At 52.8% G+C, this 18,790-nt stretch overlaps 1 protein-coding gene across 6 annotated transcripts in view; it reads right to left on the bottom strand.

Annotated features, from left to right (window-relative positions):
- Positions 1-18,790, bottom strand: part of TNN (tenascin N) — a 48,049-nt gene that overhangs the window by 21,611 nt on the left and 7,648 nt on the right. For 3 of the 6 annotated variants that reach the window (XM_066371562.1, XM_066371564.1, XM_066371567.1), the window contains exons 2-9: positions 17,662-18,102; positions 14,287-14,661; positions 13,546-13,809; positions 9,952-10,137; positions 8,335-8,424; positions 6,098-6,361; positions 1,967-2,230; positions 726-989 (exon numbers count right to left, since the gene is read on the bottom strand). In XM_066371562.1, coding sequence (XP_066227659.1) covers positions 726-989; positions 1,967-2,230; positions 6,098-6,361; positions 8,335-8,424; positions 9,952-10,137; positions 13,546-13,809; positions 14,287-14,661; positions 17,662-18,067 — 2,113 coding nt within the window. In that variant the 5' untranslated portion in view covers positions 18,068-18,102. The remainder of the gene's footprint in view (positions 1-725; positions 990-1,966; positions 2,231-6,097; positions 6,362-8,334; positions 8,425-9,951; positions 10,138-13,545; positions 13,810-14,286; positions 14,662-17,661; positions 18,103-18,790) is intronic. The other 3 variants (XM_066371563.1, XM_066371565.1, XM_066371566.1) reach the window with 2 other exon arrangements.

Raw genomic sequence — 18,790 nt, 5'->3', positions numbered from 1 at the left:
TCCTGTCCCATTCCCTCCTTCCCTCCCTCCCAGCTGTGCCAAACAGAAATGGGGAAGAAACTGCGGCGAGACCCTGGAAGCATTGTGCTTGAAATACCAGACAGGAAACGTATATACAAGAGAAACTGAGTGTGCCCCCTCTTGATGACAGGCGGCTAGTCCTCAAATGGAGGAGAGGCTCTAGCTTTGAGTGAGTATGCTTTCTTACATGGGTGTGCCTTCTAATTAAGAAAATGATACATTTGGGGGACTGAAAGTGACCAGATATTTGCTTATTGTTAGCTAATAAAACTTTTTTTTTCCCCCTAAAATGTTCATCCAAACGGCAGAAACAAAACCAAGCCCCACAGGAAGGGCTGACACAGAAAGGCGAGGAGGGAAACGCTGGTTTGGACCCCAGTCTCCAAGCCTGACTCCCTTATGGGACAGCTGCTTGCGCTTTCTTCACGCTTTCTCTTTATCAAGGGGAAGCACACAGGTGTCAGTGACAAAGGAGGTGCCCAGGCAGAGAACGGAGGATGCTACACAGTAGCATCAATCCTTAGGATCTGAGTTTGGAGACCACAAGATGAGCTGCACGTTCTAAGAGAAGCCATTACATGGAAGGAAGCGCACGGTCAGCCTGCTCCTTCCTAAAACCCTCCTCTCGGCCAAGGTCAGAGAAGGAAAGCCACCCTCGGCAGACCACGAGTCAGCAGTGACAGGGAGGATGCAAGCTCCCTTACCTGTCAACGCCTTGGTGCTGGCCTTCCTGCTCTCGCGGTCCCCCTGCAGGGCCCACACGTGCACCGTGTACTCCACGCCCGGCCGCAGGCCCGTCAGCACAGTGCTGCTCTGCGCCTTCCCCACCGGGGCCTCCCTGGAGTCTCCATCGGCAGCCGTGTAGCGCACCATGTACCTGTCGATGACAGCCTGCACCGGGTCCCAGGAGATGGTGGCCGTGGTCTCCGTCACCTGGTCGGTCACCAGGTTTTGGGGGCTGTCAATTTCTTTTAAGAAAATGTTTAGAAAAGTTTACGCTTTGAAGCCACAGAAGACAAACCCACCAGCCCATCACCACAACTTCATCTTCTGGAGCTCTTCTGGCACATGATAAGGACATTCCCGTCCTCAGTCTCTCCATTCCCTGAGAGGGAATGGTGGCAAAAGACCACCCCCGGTTCTCAGTTTCAAAGGACTACTCATTCTAAGCTTGACGCACTTTCTTGGCTTCCAGCTCCCGACCAGGTGGAAGGAAGACAGTCTCTTAGCAACACCATCGCACATCAGTCATCTATTGCCATGACATCAGGGCACCTAAGTTATCATTTATCAAGGGCTACTTCACGGGAGATCATCCTAAAAAGTATTATCACCAGCATTGCAGTGGCTGCATCCTCTAAATGTCTCTGCTGAGTCTCTAAAAACATGGCTACGGCTACTTCATGTCCCCCTTCTGGTGGGTTGGGTTCCACAAGCAGCTCAGCGCTACACGGTTTAACCACTCAACTTGCTGTCCTGTTTGATCATTAAAATTTGCTTTGCAGCCTGACCAGGCGGTGGCACAGTGGATAGAGCGTCGGACTGGGTTGCAGAGGACCCAGGTTCGAGACCCCGAGGTCGCCAGCTTGAGCATGGGCTCATCTGGTTTGAGCAAAGCTCACTAGCATGGACCCAAGGTCGCTGGCTTGAGCAAGAGGTTACTCGGTCTGCTGAAGGCCCACGGTCAAGGCACATATGAGAAAGCAATCAATGAACAACTAAGGCGTCGCAAGGAAAAACTGATGATTGATGCTTCTCATCTCTCTCTGTTCCTGTCTGTCTGTCCCTATCTATCCCTCTCTCTGACTCTCTGTCTCTGTAAAAAAAAAAAAAAAAAAATTTGCTTTGCAAAGTGCCTCAGCTCTGGCCACTTCTTTTGGTACCATGCACACTCAAACGCACATGCTCAAGAAAGAACTCCAGTTGACCACCTTTCTCTTGTTACCTGTCAGGACCTTGGTGCTGGCCTTCCTGCTCTCGCGGTCCCCCTGCACGGCCCACACGTGCACCGTGTACTCCACGCCCGGCCGCAGGCCCGTCAGCACGGTGCTGCTCTGCGCCTTCCCCACCGGGGCCTCCCTGGAGTCTCCATCGGCAGCCGTGTAGCGCACCATGTACCTGTCGATGACGGCCTGCACCGGGTCCCAGGAGATGGTGGCTGTGGTCTCTGTCACCTGGTCGGTCACTAGGTTTTTGGGACTGTCAATTTCTTTAAGAGAAATGAAAGAGTGTAGCATTTGTCAACTCTCTAGTTCACAAAAGGCCAGTGCACACACAATCAAAACGATGACCTCGGTAAATTTCAGAGTCTCTTATATTCCAATGACTGAAATAAGCTCATTGCATTTCATGAGACATAGGGTGTTCAGACAGAGCCCCCAGAAAGTCTCGACTTTGTAAACTTTTCTCACAGGTTGCTTTTGGATAAAAAGAATTGGTCTTTACATACACATTTCTCTGTTCCTCTGTATTTATAGAAAACACTCAGTTTCTGACTCCTGGTGCCTGACAGCAATTATACTTCAATACGTCTCTGCACCTGCTCTAATATTTTCTTGGGGAAGAACACTGTCCTGGAAGGAGGAGCTGCCAGTTCTTCCCATGTAAAACATTATGTGCATGGCCAAAAACCCAAAAGCCTTTTTAATTAATGGCATTTGAGGCCTGGGCTGGTGGTAAAAAAAAAAACAAAACCCTCCTCATAGAATCTGTCAGTGTCCACGTGATTAAACAGGGTCAGAACGTGGGCTCCACCATTCCAGGTGGCTGGCTAGCTTTGCCAGTCTCGGTCCCCTTGTTTCTACAAAGAAGGAACTATCAGTATGTCCTTGCACAGCTAACACATAGATATGAGCTCTCTGTTCTTACAAATGTCATCAGAGGTATGAAATACCACTTTCTCCTCAAAATGTAAACCCTCAGAGAGTCAGAAATCCAAGATACTGGTGCACACTTAGCAGGCCTTCCCTCTCTGGCTTCAACAACCACCTCCTGCAGAGGCTGGGCTTTCTGCGACAGAGGTTGCATGTCAACCCCGCCCGCCAGCGCTCCCGCGTATGGGCGCATGGGCGCATGGTCAAGCCAGCGGGTGGAGCACACCCTGTTCTTGGAACCCTCAGCTGGCTTTTGGCACTCACCCTCCACCACGCCACCACTCCCAGGCCCTCCATCGTAAACACCACTTAGGACTACATTATCAAAATATCTGCATGAAGACATGACAGAAGAGCAGCCCGTTATCGTCCCACACCATAAGCCTCTGTACTGCTAAACCTTGAAAAACGTGGCTTTGAACTTGTTCGGGTCCACTTCTACACAGATTTTTTTCAATAAATATTATAAATGTATTTTACTTCTTCCTTATACTTTTCTTAACATTTTCTTTTCTCTAGTTCTACTTTATTGTAAGATGACAGTATGTAATACGTATAACATATGAAATGTGTGTTAATTGATTTACTTACATTACTGGTAAGGTTCCAGTTGATAATAGGCTATGAGTAGTTGAGTTGGGGAAGTCAAAAGTTACACGTGATTTTGAACTGCGTGAGTGATCAGTGAACATTGTTCGAGCTCCCACTGCGAATTCCCACCTTCCTTCTGGGCTCTGTCCAGGGGCCACTCCTCTGATAGCCGGCCAGGGCCGCCCCACCCCCCACCCTCAACAGGCTGCCACAGAGACCATAGGTTCAGGGACGTTTGTTTTCTCTAAAACGTAACTCACTGCACTAGTTTTCTCTTTCAAGAGGATTGTGAACACCGCACAGGTAGAAACTACGTTGTTTACCTTCACACCCCCCGAGTAAGCCCCATGCCCGATGCCCCTGACAACACCATACCCCAGTGGCCACCCAGAAGCAGGTGCTTATTCACACTACCCCCCACCAGAGAGCGAGAAGGTTCTTCTCTATTCCAACTCCCACTGCCTTGAGAAGGCTGACCGACCATGTGCTCTTTCTTATCACAACACTCAAAAATCTTGGTAATCTGAGATCCAGGTGTCATAGAAACTGGGTTCTGGCATTCTGTGCAGTCCATGAGCCAAATCAGACCCACTGCCCATTTTTATAAATAAAATTTTATTGGAACACATTCAGGGCAGTTCATTTACATACTGTCTATGGCTGTTTCCTCATTTCAGCAGCAGAACTGAGCATTTTGCAAGAGAAGCTGCATGTCCCCCAAAGTAGAAACTATTCACTAGCTGGCTCTGTACAGAAAGGTTTACTGGAGCCCTGGCTGGTTGGCTTGACAGTAGAGCGTTGGCCCAGAGTGTGAAAGTCCTGGGTTCAATTCCCTGTCAGGGCACACAGGAGAAGTGCCCATCTGCTTCTCCACCCTTCCTCCCCTTCTTTCTCTCTGTCTCACTCTTCCCCTCCCACAGCCAAGGCTCCACTGGAGCAAAGTTGGCCCGAGTGCTGAGGATGGCTCCATGGCCTCCGCCTCAGGCACTAGAATGGCTCCAGTTACAACGGAGCAACACCCCAGATGGGCAGAGCATCGCCCCCTGGTGGGGATGCCGGGTGGATACCAGTCGGGCGCATGCGGGAGTCTGTCTGACTGCCTCCCCACTTCTAACTTTGGAAAAATACAAAAAAAAAAAAAAAAGAAAGAAAGAAAGAAAAGAAAGGTTACTGATCCTGCCTTTCAACACATCTAGATGTCACCATACTGAAGGTCAAGTTCTTGTCCCTTCCCTGAAGGAGACTGGCCCACCTGGACCAAGGAGGCTGTGCATCACGAAATACTCCAAGGGCCAAATGCTGATGGACACTGGCTATGAACTGAATATGTGTGCCTAATCCCAACTCTCATGTTGAAGCCCTAACCTCCCATCTGATAGTATTTAGAGGCGGGAACCTTTGGGAGATAATTAGGTTTAAATGAGCTGATGAGGGTGGGGCCTCTATGATGGCATTAGTGCCCTCCTCTCTCCAACAGGGTACAAGAAGAAGGTGGCCATCTGTAAGCCAAGAAGGGGTCTCACCAGGAACCAAATCCACCGGCACTCAGGTCATGGAACTTTCCAGCCTCCAGAGCCGTGAGAAATGCATGTCTGGTGGTTAAGCCCCAGGTGTGATGTCTGGTTAGAGTGTCCTGAGCTCTAGGCCGACACGGTCTGAGGAAAGGTCACGGCCACCGTGTCTGGAACGCTTGCAATGTGTGAGGTGCTCAGGTCTGCTAGTGCCACCCTCAAAGAACCCCGAGATATAGACACTCAAATGCTGATTTTGCAGACAAGAATCTGAGGACCAGAGGCAAAGTTACTTGCCCAAAGCCACTCAGCTAGGAAACGGCAGGGCTGGGATTAAAACCTGGACAGTCAAGCTTCTGAAGCCATAGTCCTAACTAATTACCGCTTTTCTCTGAGAGTCTATATACCACGTGACTGTCCCAACCCATAAGTGCATCCTTTCCTATGACTTCCTGTCACATGTTTGGATTCTGCTGTGCTCCCTGGGAGCTGGCTTCTCTGAATTCAGGGAGGGGCAGTCCCACAGGAGGACTCAGCCCAGAGAGCATCCTGGAGATGCCCTGTGAGTCTCAGGACATCAGCCAGAGCTGAGTGGGACCACCACCAGAGCTGGGTGACATGTGGGGATCCTCACGCTTCCTGAAACCTTCACGGCAGAATGGGTACATTTGGTGGCCATCCACTCAGGACGCAAACCATACCCACGACCTGGAAGAGAGCCCCAGACAGCACGCACAGCACTTGCACAGCCACTGCAAACTGCCACCAGCATTCAAATTCACTGTCACCCAAATGGTGTGCATTTCCACATCCAATAAATGAAACTTAGAGAGCGTGACTCTACTCAGAGGGGGCTGCGTACAGAATTCCAACCCAAATGCATGTGACCTTCTGTATCAAATAAAAAGGATAGTCTCTTTAGTTTGAGATTTATAAAGGAAAAAAATTCACAACTATGAAATTTGAAATTGTTTGGTAACCCCTCTGCAACTTGCAAAGAAAAGAGCTGTGGGTAGGTAGGTGGGCATTGGCCTCCTAATTCAGAAGTGAACCTTCTCCCCGATGTGAGGAAGCCCGTCTGTGCTCCTGTCCCGCCATTACCTGTCAGCGCGGTGGTGTCGGCCTTCCTGCTCTCCTGGCTGCCCCGCTCAGCCCACACGTGGACCCTGTATGCCTCCCCTGGCCGCAGCCCGGTCAGCACGGTGCTGTTCTGCGCCCTGGGCACCACCGTGTCTCTGGTCTCCCCATCAGCGGAGATGTGGCGCACCACGTACTTATCGATGACAGCCTGGACCGGTTGCCAGGACACCACCGCCGTGTCTTCTGTCACCCGATCAGTGACTACATTGGTTGGGCTGTCGATTTCTTCATGAAATATATAATAAAGTAAAATTAGAGAAGCCATTTGGCCAGTCAAGATCACAGATGCTTCAAGATCTAGTTTATCTGGGTGCACACCACATAAGAGGTGGTCTCTATCGTCTGAGACAGGTGGACACCTGGTCCTCTGCTTGGACCCTATGCAGAGAGAGGGTTTCATGATAGACAAAATCAGCTCTTTGCCTGACCAGGCGGTGGCACAGTGGATAGAGTGTCGGACTGGAATGCAGAGGACCCAGATTTGAGACCCAAGGTCGCCAGCTTGAGCGCAGGCTCATCTGGTTTGAGCAAAAAGCCCACCAACTTGAACCCAAGGTCACTGGCTCCAGCAAGGGGTTACTTGGTCTGCTGAAGGCCCGCGGTCAAGGCACATATGAGAAAGCAATCAATGAACAACTAGGTGTCGCAATGAAAAACTAATGATTGATGCTTCTCATCTCTCTCCGTTCCTGTCTGTCTGTCCCTATCTATCCCTCTCTCTGACTCTCTCTGACTCTCTCACTGTCTCTGTAAAAAAACAAACCAAAAACCAAAAAACCAGCCCTTCAATAACAACAACGACAACAATAATAAATTGTAACTAAGATGAAGTGTGATCTGGAAGGGTTCTGCAATCTGAATCCAGCAGCTCCTGGTAGACCGGAACTTGGACTGACAACTAGAGAGAAGGACCAGTCTCAGACTGTCACCTGGGAGCCGGGGGCCAGGAGGCCTCAGTGGCAGAGTGGGGGTGGTGCCGTCAGGGGCAGACACCAACCGGGCCAGGTCCTGGGCCTCCAGAGGCTTGTGCAGCCCAAAGAGGCTGCTCACACCCCACAGAGAGGGGGCCCTCCCCACCCGCTGCCCCTTCTGGGCCCGGCTTGGTCCTGCACATGACAGGGAGGGAGTAAAGGGGCCCCCCAAGGTCATCTCTCCGCCTGGGGAAATCCAGGCTGCACTGGGAAGGGGGACATCTGAACTGGGAACGTGAGCACTGGAAGCAAAGGACTTGCCGTTTTCCAACTCACTGCAGAGATCCACTAGCCAGCAGGCGGGCAGGCTGCACAGCCTACACTGGGGAGCCCACACGTTAAATGCTATCTTATAACCGCCCAACTACCACGCTCACACACTCCAGATGTGCGATGTGGTGGGCAGCAGAAATAGTGAACTCAGTTCTTGCACCGTTGACCTTTATTTTTACCACCCAACCAGCAATTGTTAGGACTGAATAGGAAAAAAAAAGAACTCGAAAACTTTTCAAGAAAAATCTCAAAATTCCAATATCCCTTCTCTGAGGACTGTCAGCTTCGGTCCAGTGGCGTTATGCTCGAGATCACAGGTTCCCAACTGAACTGGGGTCAGAAGTAGCACAGGGCTAGTGCAGGAGGCTCACGATCCCAGACGGGCTCCAGCACTGTCTAAGAACTGAAGTTACACAGTATATCTAGCACACACAGCTATAATGAGTTCAAATTCCTTTTTAATTAATTGCAGATTCAGTGTCAAATGTTACTGATTTATAACATCTCATTAAAGGTTCTCTCCATCCAGATGGTAATAAACCACTACCCCATAGGAGGGTCCTCAATATCCTTTGATATTTTAAGGTAGTCACTGCCTGACTGTGATTGTCAGGAAAAACACACTGGAGATGCAAGAAAAAAAATGACAGATCTGAGGGAACACAGGGCGTGAGCTGGGTCCACAGTCATAATTGTGTAAACACAGCCCCGGGGACTGAAGTTACCACAGTAAGTGGACAAGTGTCGGCATGCCCTCTTCTCTTGACTCCAAGATCCTGGAGGAGATTTTGAATGGCCAAAAAAATATAAAAAATTTGATATAGGAAAAGCTTGCCTCCTGTCCCTTATCCCCCAAGATAGACCTCAGTACATAAAGATAGACTCTCTACACACAAAAAAAAGCATCAGAAAGCAAAGCTGAGAAATGCTCGCCGGCCTCCAGGCCTCTCTTACCAGTCCTGCCGTTCAGGATCATCGGCTTGCCCTCCAGGCCTCCTCTCATGGGGACAACCATGATCTGATACTCCGTCCCGGGCCACAGACCTGGAGACAAGCAGCAGCCGGGCCGTGAGGACAGTGAGGCCCCTGCCCTCGGCCCCAGCACCATCTCCCCCGGGCTTCTCTTGTTGGGGGAGAAGGGACCACGCTTCTCGTACAAAGACAAAACTATCCAAGGCAGATGGAGGGCTGCAGGACCAGTGGCTCCAAGCCTCAAGCACTGAGTGGGGGCCTCTCCTTCAGTGGGGGTGGGGACCTCTCCTCAGTGGGGGTGGGGGTGGAGTGGGTGAGACAAAGCCAATGGAGCCCCCATCCTCTGCTGGGCCACCTGGCACGGACCTTTCCATTCATTTACAATCCAAACACTTTTCTCTTGAAAGCGTCCTTCCTTCTCATTAACCTAGATTTTAACCTATTTTTTTCCCTTTACTTCTTTTCTCTGCCTTTTGTCATTATTTCTCTGTTGCATCACTTGGAATGCTGGCTCCGTGTGGTACGCACGCTGCCCATGGTGGCAGAACACAGGTGGACAGAGCGTGAGTGAGCACACTGGCTTTCACCCCTCAGACTGTGGGGACCCCAAGACCACCATCTGAGATGGGACTTGGGGAGCAGATGGAGGGACCGGGCCCCCGCTGGGAGGTGTATAAGCTTCAGGTGTCACAAAACATGACCCAGCCCTGAATGGCCCCCTCTCCCATCTGACTTCCCGCCCTCACAGCATTAGCTCAGGGACCTGGGACAGACCTCCCCGGCCCAGCTCCCAGCACGCCTTTCACAAACTGTGCTGGAAAAATTATCTCCAGCCTGACCAGGCGGTGGCGCAGTGGATAGAGCATTGAACTGGGATGCAGAGGACCCAGGTTCAAGACCCTGAGGTCGCCAGCTTGAGCGCAAGCTCATCTGGTTTGAGCAAAAGCTCACCAGCTTGGGCCCAAGGTCACTGGCTTGAGCAAGAGGTTACTCAGTCTGCTGAAGGCCCACGGTCAAGGCACATATGAGAGAGCAAACAATGAGCAACTAAGTGTCGCAATTCGCAACGAAAAACTAATGATTGATGCTTCTCATCTCTCCATTTCTGTCTGTCTGTCTGTCCCTGTCTATCCCTCTCTCTGACTCTCTGTCTCTGAAAAAAAAAACGATCTCCATCAATTTCTCTCTGTCTCTCTCTCTCTCTCTCTCTCTCTCACACACACACACACACACACACACACACACACACACACACACACACGTGCGTGCATGTGGGCACAGTTCTTCCAAAAGGAACGTCTACGTGCCATCACATCCATCCCGGGACACAGAGAGGGACTTCAAGAGGACACGGGGACAATTTCGGAGAGTCATCTGCTAACCAGTGCAGAGCCTGGAGTCTCTCTGGGAAGCTGGAGCAGAGTCCTCGGGCGTCCAGAGGGGGCTCACACCTGGGAGTTTCCGCAGTCCGGATTCGGGTGACCCCAAGGCCCAGGGCCCCCTGTGTACACCTGGGCAGCACCGAGGCCGGTTCCCTGCACACGCCGTCCCCGCCCAGCTTCCACAGCAACTCCACCCATCCCCAGCGTTGGCTCTTACCCGTGATGTCGTATCGGCTCTTGGGGTCACTACTCTTGGGCACGGTGACTTCAGCCACCTCCTGTCCTGTCAGGGGGCCGTACTGCAGCTTGTAATAGTCCACCTCGGTCGGGGGGTTCTCCCACTCCACATCCAGGGAGTTCTCTGTCTCGTCGGTCACCCACGCAGTGCCAAGCACAGCAAGATCTAGGACAGGGTCAGGACGGGGAGAGCAGGCCGTGAGGAGGAGGGGTCCGGGAGGGCTGCCCCAGGCTGTGGCCACCGGGTCTTCTCCCTTTCCTGACACACTGAGATCAGGCCTCAGCCCCAGGACACAGTCCTGACAGGTGTCTTAGGACACCCCAGGGAGCAAATAAACTGTTGGTCTGCACACGGTCCACAGAGGATGACTCTGTTCCAGGAAAGCTCCTCTGCCCACCCCTCTCATCAGGACCACGCGACCCTCCAGCCACGCCGCCCTGGGCCACGCACTGAACTGTGCTGCTCAAGCCAGCCAGCCCAACCCCTGGGCCTGAGCTCAGACTGCTCTCAACAGAACACGCAGCCTCCGGCTGTGAGCCGGGCCCTTCCAGACTCATCCCAGGGTGAGAGGCTGCGGCCCCTCCATGTAAAGTCCAGGAAATGCACTGCGTAGGCTCTGGAGTACAACATTGAAAATACCACCCGCTCCTGCCTCTGTTCCCAAATGCCCCCTAAGGATGAACTCGAGGCAAAACTATACAGTAGATGAATTTTAACTTGGTCCTGAGCATGCTTCCTGCACATGCGATCAACCTTGAGCTCCTCCGCCAGGTACCTGGTGTCCTGGGCGGCCCAGCCTGTCCACCCTGAGGCGGAGGAATCTTTTAGTACACATTTATCCACACATTTATCAAGTGTTAACGGCTAAAGCTTTGCTCTCCACACAGGAAAGGACTGAATGATTAAGACAGAGAATGGACCGCTGACACAGTGCTCAGGGAAGAACTTTGGGTGGCGGTGAAGAGGGCCTGGGGTCTGCGGGAGCACTTTAAAGTCCAATGCCAGACCCCAGGCAGATGAGCTTGCCTGGAAGGCAAATTCCAAGGTCATCCGGGCCCCTTCCGCAGTCACCGCCCCCCCCCCACTGATCTGTGTCTGATTCGCTCTACTACCCACACAGAGCCCCCCAAAGCCTTCTCTCTGAGCACCCCGTCCCCTGGCCCGCCCCCGCCACTGGCCCCACCCACTCACCCGCCCCCTGGTCCCTGCTCCCCTGCCCCACCCGCAGACTCCTCCTTCAGAGACCGCAGTTCCTCCCGGGAACAGGTCCAGAAGTCAGCAATGAAGAAGGCCCTGCAGGGCTCAAAAATGAATAAGCAGGAATTTAATGAAAACATTCAAGATGGTTATGGAGATAAGTGTCTCTGGCCGAGGCTCTCCTGAGGAGCAAACGAGAATGGGTTTCACTTGAATCAGATTAGAAAAGAAAGACAAGCTTCCCTGCGGCAGGGTGTTACAAGTCCCTAGAGTAAGAAGCCGAGAGGGGCCGCTAAGACTTCCAGAACAGAGGTCCGCTCCGGGGAGGCTTTGGGCACTGTTCTGTCTGAAGGCAGAGGCAGTGACAGAAAGGGGAGAAAGCGGAAAGCAGCTGAGAGCTGGGCGCAGTCTGGCTCCCACAGGAAGGCCCTGGCTTCTCCCACTGAACGTAAACAGTGTCACAGAACATTAACATCAGACAGGCCTTTCTGTGGCCATGATCCATCAAGACCATTCATGATCATGTCCGAGCACAGGCAAAAATGAGAATGTTGTCCAAACCACTGAAAAAGACCAAACGACCCCTCTCCTAACTGCTCCTCCTGTGACAGAGATCTAGCCTCCTTCTAGGCTGCCCCTTTCTAAATATATACATTAACTGAGATGCCAATCATAGAACCACGCCCCCACTTCCTGACAGCATGTAAATCCATGCTTCCTTAAATCCTCCCCGAGTCACCTACCACAGCCCACATCCTACACATTTTCCTAACACATTCTCACTAAGATGCCTACAATCTCCACTGCATGCACTCTCTCCCCTGCTGCCACAGTCCATAAACCCAACTTGTTCAACCACAGCGATGTTCCAAGAGGGGTCCTTGGCTGGAGGGCACTGACAAAGGCAATCACAAATTGTGCTCTGAGGATGACAAGTCCCTCATGGTCCTTTCCGACACTGAGCCATCCTTGTACCACCACCAAATAGGACAGGCAGCCAGATGTTTCTGCAAAGACACTGTGTGCCAAAGGCCTGTCCATTGAGTCTCCCTAGATCTTTCCCCAGGAGTTTAGGGCAGGATGGAGGCAGTGTACTTCTGCTAGCATCTAGAACAGTGCCCGCCTGGCACATAGTAGATGCTCAATAAAATATGTTGTGTGAAGGAACGAATCAATGTTTCTCTAAGCCCTTGAAGAGCTAAGCAGCTTTAAGACCTTTCGTGAGGGAACAAAAACTTCTAAAGTGTAAGTAGCATTTGGTGGTGCCCTAGAGACTCCGTCTGTCCCTCTAGATCCCTTCCCCATCCTGCTCTGTATCCCAGATTATGGCCTCCATCAACTGTGTTAGCCAGGTTCCCTTGTCCGTTGGCTTCTGGTTGGATTCTGCCAGTGAGAGTCACCAGAAGATCAGAGGGCAGGAGAGAGAGTTCGGGCAGCTGACATCCTTCATTCCCTCCTGGGGGTAGACCGTGGACTGCCAGCATCCCCTCACCGAAAGCACCCCATCGGGCTCTCCCGCAGCTCTCTCTGGGTCCCAGTACCAACTCCCACCTCCTGCCTCTTCCGCCTGGGGTGGACCCCACTGGTGCTAGTCCTAGAGCAGTAGTAGTCAACCTGGTCCCTACCGCCCTCTAGTGGGCGTTCCAGCTTTCGTGGCAGGTGGTAGCGGAGCAACCAAAGTATAAATAAAAAGATAGATTTAACTAGAGTAAGTTGTTTTATAAAGATTTATTCTGCCAAACTTAGCGAAAATCCCACATAAAGTACTTGGTAAGTAATTATTATTATATGCTTTAACTTGCTGTAACTCTGCTTTATAAATTTTATAAAGTAAAGTTACTTCCTTACTTTATAAATCACCATTACTGTAGAACCAGTGGGCGGTTAGAAAATTTTACTACTAACAGAGATACAAAAGTGGGCGGTAGGTATAAAAAGGTTGACTACCCCTGTCCTAGAGGGTTACCCATGCCTTTGTAAATACCTTTCCATTATACTTCCTTGCCTCCCTTTCCTGTAGAGACAAATCTAATAGGTGCTTCAGAAGTTCCTCACTCATCCATCGGAGGCTCAATGAGGACCTAGAGGTGCAGGTGTGTGGGGGCAGAGCAGTCAGACCTTACAAATCTTGAGGGCAGAAGACCCCTGGGGTGCCAACCCAGCAGGCTCTGTCACCGGCTTAGAGGACCCAATAACGGGTGAGCGGAGGGAGGGGAGCAGAGTTGGGACTTCCCCAGAACCTAGGATTGCAGCAGCTGTTCTCAGCCCCCAATCAGGGCAATAGCCTGCCCAGTGGAGGGGTACTTGTGGGACCAATGAAAGATGACATTCAACATGTCGCCCCTAGGGAACCTGCACCCCTGGCCGCGTCCTCACCTGTGGTGGCCACAAGGCGCTGCGGGCTGCTGGCCACGTCTTTCTTCACGTTGCGCAGGGTGACGATGTACTTGGTTCCAGGCAGCAGGCCCGGGATGTCGTAGCTGTGCTGCTCCTTGGGCACATGGATCTGCTTCCCAGACAGCTCCTGGCCCAGCGGATAGTAGCCGAGGAGGTAGTGGTCCACCTCACTGGCGGGCTCCCAGCTCACCAGCAGGGAGTCCTCCGTGCTGCGGAGCAGCTGCAGGCCCAGGGGGGAGACCACTGCGGGCAGAACAGAGACAGGATGAGGGAGACGAGGAAAGAGGGCGGGGCTCAGCCTATGGGTGCTCACGAACGCCTGCTGTCTACACAGCACTGTCACACAGGTGTGGAGGACGCAGGGGCTGTGTAAAGACCATTCTGGACCTCCCTAATGTTATGAGTTTGGGAGTTCATACTGAGCCCTTACACACACAGAGCCATTAGATCACAGAAGACCAGAGGTCCTCAAACCAGCAGCAGCAGCACTCCCTGGGAATTTACTAAAAATGCAAGTTGTCAGGCCCCTCCCAGACCTGCTGAATCAGAAACTCAGGTGGCCCCAGCGTCGGTGCTGTCACAAGCCCTCCAGGGGAACCTGACAAGGGCCAGAGGCCGAGCCCCGGCAGAGGACACAGTGGAGCTGATGGTTCAGTGGGGCCCGGGCGCGGGGGCAGGAGGAGAGCGCCCCCTGCAGCGGGCCAGGCGTCTGGCTCTCACCTTGCGCGCAGTTGAGGCCAGTGAAGCCCTCCCAGCAGTAGCACTCGCCCGTGTCGCAGAAGCCGTGGCCGCTGCAGTCGCCGGGGCAGCGCCGCTCGCTGCAGTCCTCCGACGTGAAGTCCTCGTGGCACTGGCACACGCCGCGCACGCACACGCCGCGCCCACTGCAGTTCCCAGGGCAGGCAGGGTGCGCGCAGTCGGCCCCCACATAGGGCTCGGCACACAAGCAGCGGCCATCCTCGCAGCGCCCGTGGCCGCTGCATGCCCCAGGGCAGGCGGGCACCTCGCAGTCGGTGCCCTCCCAGCCCTGCTCGCAGCGGCAGCTGCAGGTGTCCGGTGAGAAGGTCCCGTGGCCACTGCAGTGGCGGCTAGGCCCTGACGGGGAGAGGACAAACAGGGTTGAGAGCTTGAGAGTGGGGCCTCCTTCCCTGAGACCGTGGAGAGCAGTCCTTTAGGGCTCTTTCCCTGGAGGATGGTAGGGAGTCCACCCCTTCCAGCCTGGGCCAGACTCTGACCTGTGACATTTACAAGCTTTTCCTGTTTCTACCTAAAAAGGAGCCACCGTTCTCTTTCCCTCCCCATCCCAAGCAGGCATGTGACTCCTCCGGGTCCCCTCCTTTCTGAATGGTGGTCATTCTTTAGTAGCTTTCTATGAAGGAGGCTGAACTACGAGGCAGGATCCTTGGGGTGGGCAGGAGAGATGCAAGCTGGACAGGAGCTTGTCTTATCCCGACTGCAGGAGGCTGACCTAGCGAGCCAGGCCCTTGGGGAATGAGCCCAGACTGAAGCCTGCGAAAGTGGACCCACAGGCGCTACATACTGGCCCAGAAAGTATGGGGGGTGGGGAGAAGGGTCCATCAGGCTGCCCTCTCTGACCCCGGCCAGCAGGAGGCAGCTGGAGGGTGGATAGGCAGCCAGCCCGTTTCCCAGAACCCCGCTTTCCTTCCTAAAAATACTGTCATCGTGGTGACTCTCAGGGTGATTCCATACCACTCTATCCCACCAGCGCCACCATGTCTAGCTCTGTGTCTGGTGTATCTGGAGATGCTCTTAACAATTTCTTCAGGCATAGAAATGTACGTGAAGGGCCGCTCATTATTATTTGGGTCAGCCTGGAAAGTTTATGTTTAAAAAAAAAAAAGAGAGAAGGCCTGACCAGGCGGTGGCGCAGTGGATAGAGCGTCGGACTGGGATTCGGAAGACCCAGGTTCGAGAACTCGAGGTTGCCAGCTTGAGCGTGGGCTCATCTGGTTTGAGCAAAAGCTCACCAGCTTGGACCCAAGGTCACTGGCTCAAGCAAGGGGTTACTCGGTCTGCTGAAGGCCCACGGTCAAGGCACATATGAGAAAGCAATCAATGAACAACTAAGGTATTGCAACATGCAATGAAAAACTAATGATTGATGCTTCTTATCTCTCTGTTCCTGTCTGTCTGTCCCTGTCTAGCCCTCTCTCTGACTCCCTCTCTCTCTGTCTCTAAAAAAAAAAAAAAAAAGAGAGAGAGAGAGAGAAAGAGAAGGATTAAGAGTACAGATTGATAGTTACAAAACAGGGAGGTCGAGTACAGCATAGGGAAGATAGTTGATAATATTGTAGTAACTATGTATCGTGCCGTTGGGTTCTAGAAATATCAGGGGGAACACTGTGTAAAGTACATGACTGTGTAACTGCTGTGCTGTACACCTGAAGGTCATGCAAAATAATAATGGATGTCAACTGTAATTGAAACACAATTTTTTTTCTTCTTCCTTTGCAGGAAGCCCAGATCCTCAGAAGGACAGAAACACCAGCTGCCGCTCTGGCCCTTCCCGCCCTGTCTCCCTGACGCTTCTCCCCGCTCCGCCCCAGCCCATGCCTGCCTGTGTTAAATGAGTGTCTCAGTTCCAGTCAGACTGGGTCTCACTAGTATAGCCAGGGACAGGGAGTGGAGAGAGGGGCCCAAATGTAACCCCAGCCCCCCTTCCTCCCCACCCCCTCACCAAACCAGCAGCAGACTTGCTAAGGGAGAACAAAAAAGTGACCAACCTTCCCTTCAAACCAGCCTTGCCTGGAAAGGAGAGATTTCAGTGACATGTGCAGTGGGCTACTTGCTAGAGTTTTTTTTAAAAAACAATTAACAGACTTAGTAAGTTCCACCAGTGCCTTCCTCTCATCTTCCTCTACCCACCTCCCATCGCCCCCAACCCATTTTAACAAGGCTGGGAAGCAGACTGACTTGTAAAGGGGGAGCGGGTGTCACATTCTGTCCCCCAAGCTGCTGATCCCTTGCTCCTCCTCAAGCCTGGAAGGGTTCGGCCCCTTTGGGAAGCCCCTACCCCCTTCTGCCCGACAGAACTTTCTTCAGCCTTGGGCTTTGGGGCCTAGACAAAGCAGATGCCCCTCTCCCTGCCATAGAGGTGTGGTCCCCAACAGATAGAGGGGAGCCCCGAGCCAAGGCTCTTTCCTCCAGCAGCCTCCCCAGGCCCCTTAACTTTATTCTCAGCTGGGGTTTTTTTTGTTTGTTTGTTTTTTACAGGGACAGAGAGAGAGTCAGAGAGAGGGATAGATAGGGACAGACAGACAGGAACAGAGAGAGATGAGAAGCATCAATCATCAGTTTTTCGTTGTGACACCTTAGTTCATTGATTGCTTTCTTATATGTGCCTTGACCACGGGCCTTCAGCAGACTGAGTAACTCCTTGCTCGAGCCAGCGACCTTGGGTCCAAGCTGGTGAGCTTTTTTTTTTTTTTTTTTTTCTGAAGCCAGATGAGCCTGCACTCAAGCTGGTGACCTCAGGGTCTCGAACCTGGGTCCTTCCGCATCCCAGTCCGATGCTCTATCTACTGCACCACCGCCTGGTCAGGCTCAGCTGGGTTTTAAAGCCCAGCCTCCTCTCAGCTCAGTCGGGAAGGCAACCCCGCAGAAGGAGGCAAAACTGCCCTCCCCTCTGTGGCCCCAGCTTCAAGACCCTGAAAAAACAATTGTGTTTTTTTTTTAAATAACAATTTGCTGACTTTCTACTACGGGCCAGGAATCTTAAATACATCATCTATAGTTCTCTGAACTAGACCAGTTGATAGAATTGTCCTCCCTGGTCAGTTCAGAAAACGGGAATTTGCACGAAGTCAGAGCCAGGAAGGGCAGAGCTAGGACCTGCCCACTGCCGTGCAGAAGAGACCGCAGCTTTCCCCACAGAAGAGACCGATCTGCCCAGAAGCATTCTTGGCTGGAAGCTTCAACCACAATCCAGATTCACTTTCAGGTCCCCCCTGCTCAGGCTGGCAGAGCCCCCTGGAGTCAGTGCCAGCGAGCAGGTCTCCTGAAAACACCTAGAGTGCTCGTGGGGCTGGCGGGCACCTGGCACTAACTGCCGAACGAGCTAGGTGGGAAGCTCACCGGCAGCCCCTGGGCAGCAGCGCTGGACTGGACATTGCTCCTTCACCTCCACCATCTCTGCCTCCAGCTGCCTCACCCGGGCCAGCAGGTCCTGGACGGCGCCTGCCAGCTCGCAGTCCTTCTGCGGAGTCTGCAGGCGGATGTTGTGTCTGAAGATGATATTCTGCTCCTCGGCCTCCCCCAGGGCCTGCAGTGAGGCCCCGTCGTCACCAAGGGGCTGAGGGTCAGCCTCCACCTGGACCAGGGCAGACTTGGGCACGTCAATCTTGTAGGTGTGGCTGACGGTCACCTGTTGCTCCTTGTCACTGCAACCATGAGGCTCGAGAGTGGCTGGGGCCGAGGCCACCAGGAGCGCAGAGCCAAACAGGAGCCCCAGGGGGACGCAGAACATCTCCTGGTGACCCATCCTTGGAGAGACGAGGAGCAGACCCTCCAGTAGGCCTGTATGCAGGAAAAAAGTGCAAAAGACTGCTATGGAGATTTGCTGATGGAAACTGGCCTTTTAAAGTGGATTCTAAGGGTCCCCAGAAAGCTGAGAAGCCAGCAGAAAGATCTCATCCCATATCTTCTGCCAACCACAACTGCATCATCCTGTGTTCTGTCCTCACCCACCACACACTCCTGTCCCTGGCCTTCGCTTACCTCACACTGTTCCCATACGGGGTGGTCCTTCCCTGTGCTTCTAATCCACTCACATTTAAAGAATGACAAGGAGAAGGACTGTCTTGTATTGAGGGCCTACTGTGTGCCAGGCTTCGATTCTCTATTCCCTGAACTCTACAACAACCCTAATGCTATCCTCCCGTTGTCAATGCCAGCCATTGGGTGGCAGAGAGCATGTGCTGTGTGCTGGGTGCTATTCTGAGCACTCCACACTTATTTCACCCTCACACTGACCCTTTGTGGAATTTATAGACAGACGGACCAAGGCATAGCTAGCCTTGATGACCTGCCCACAGGCACACAGCCAAGAGCTGCAGAATTTGAACCCAGGCCTTCTGACTCCAGAGTCCATGATTGCCAGCACAATGTCATGTCACAGAGGAGGGATGGAGCGCGTTGTCCTGGGTCCCAGCCAGGGAGGGCAAAGTCTGCACCCAAACCCCGGGGCCAATGTCCTGCTGCCACC

Source organism: Saccopteryx leptura, chromosome 2, assembly GCF_036850995.1.
Source record: "Saccopteryx leptura isolate mSacLep1 chromosome 2, mSacLep1_pri_phased_curated, whole genome shotgun sequence".
NCBI classification, from domain to species: domain Eukaryota; kingdom Metazoa; phylum Chordata; class Mammalia; order Chiroptera; family Emballonuridae; genus Saccopteryx; species Saccopteryx leptura.
This window is presented reverse-complemented; position numbering and strand designations above follow the sequence as displayed.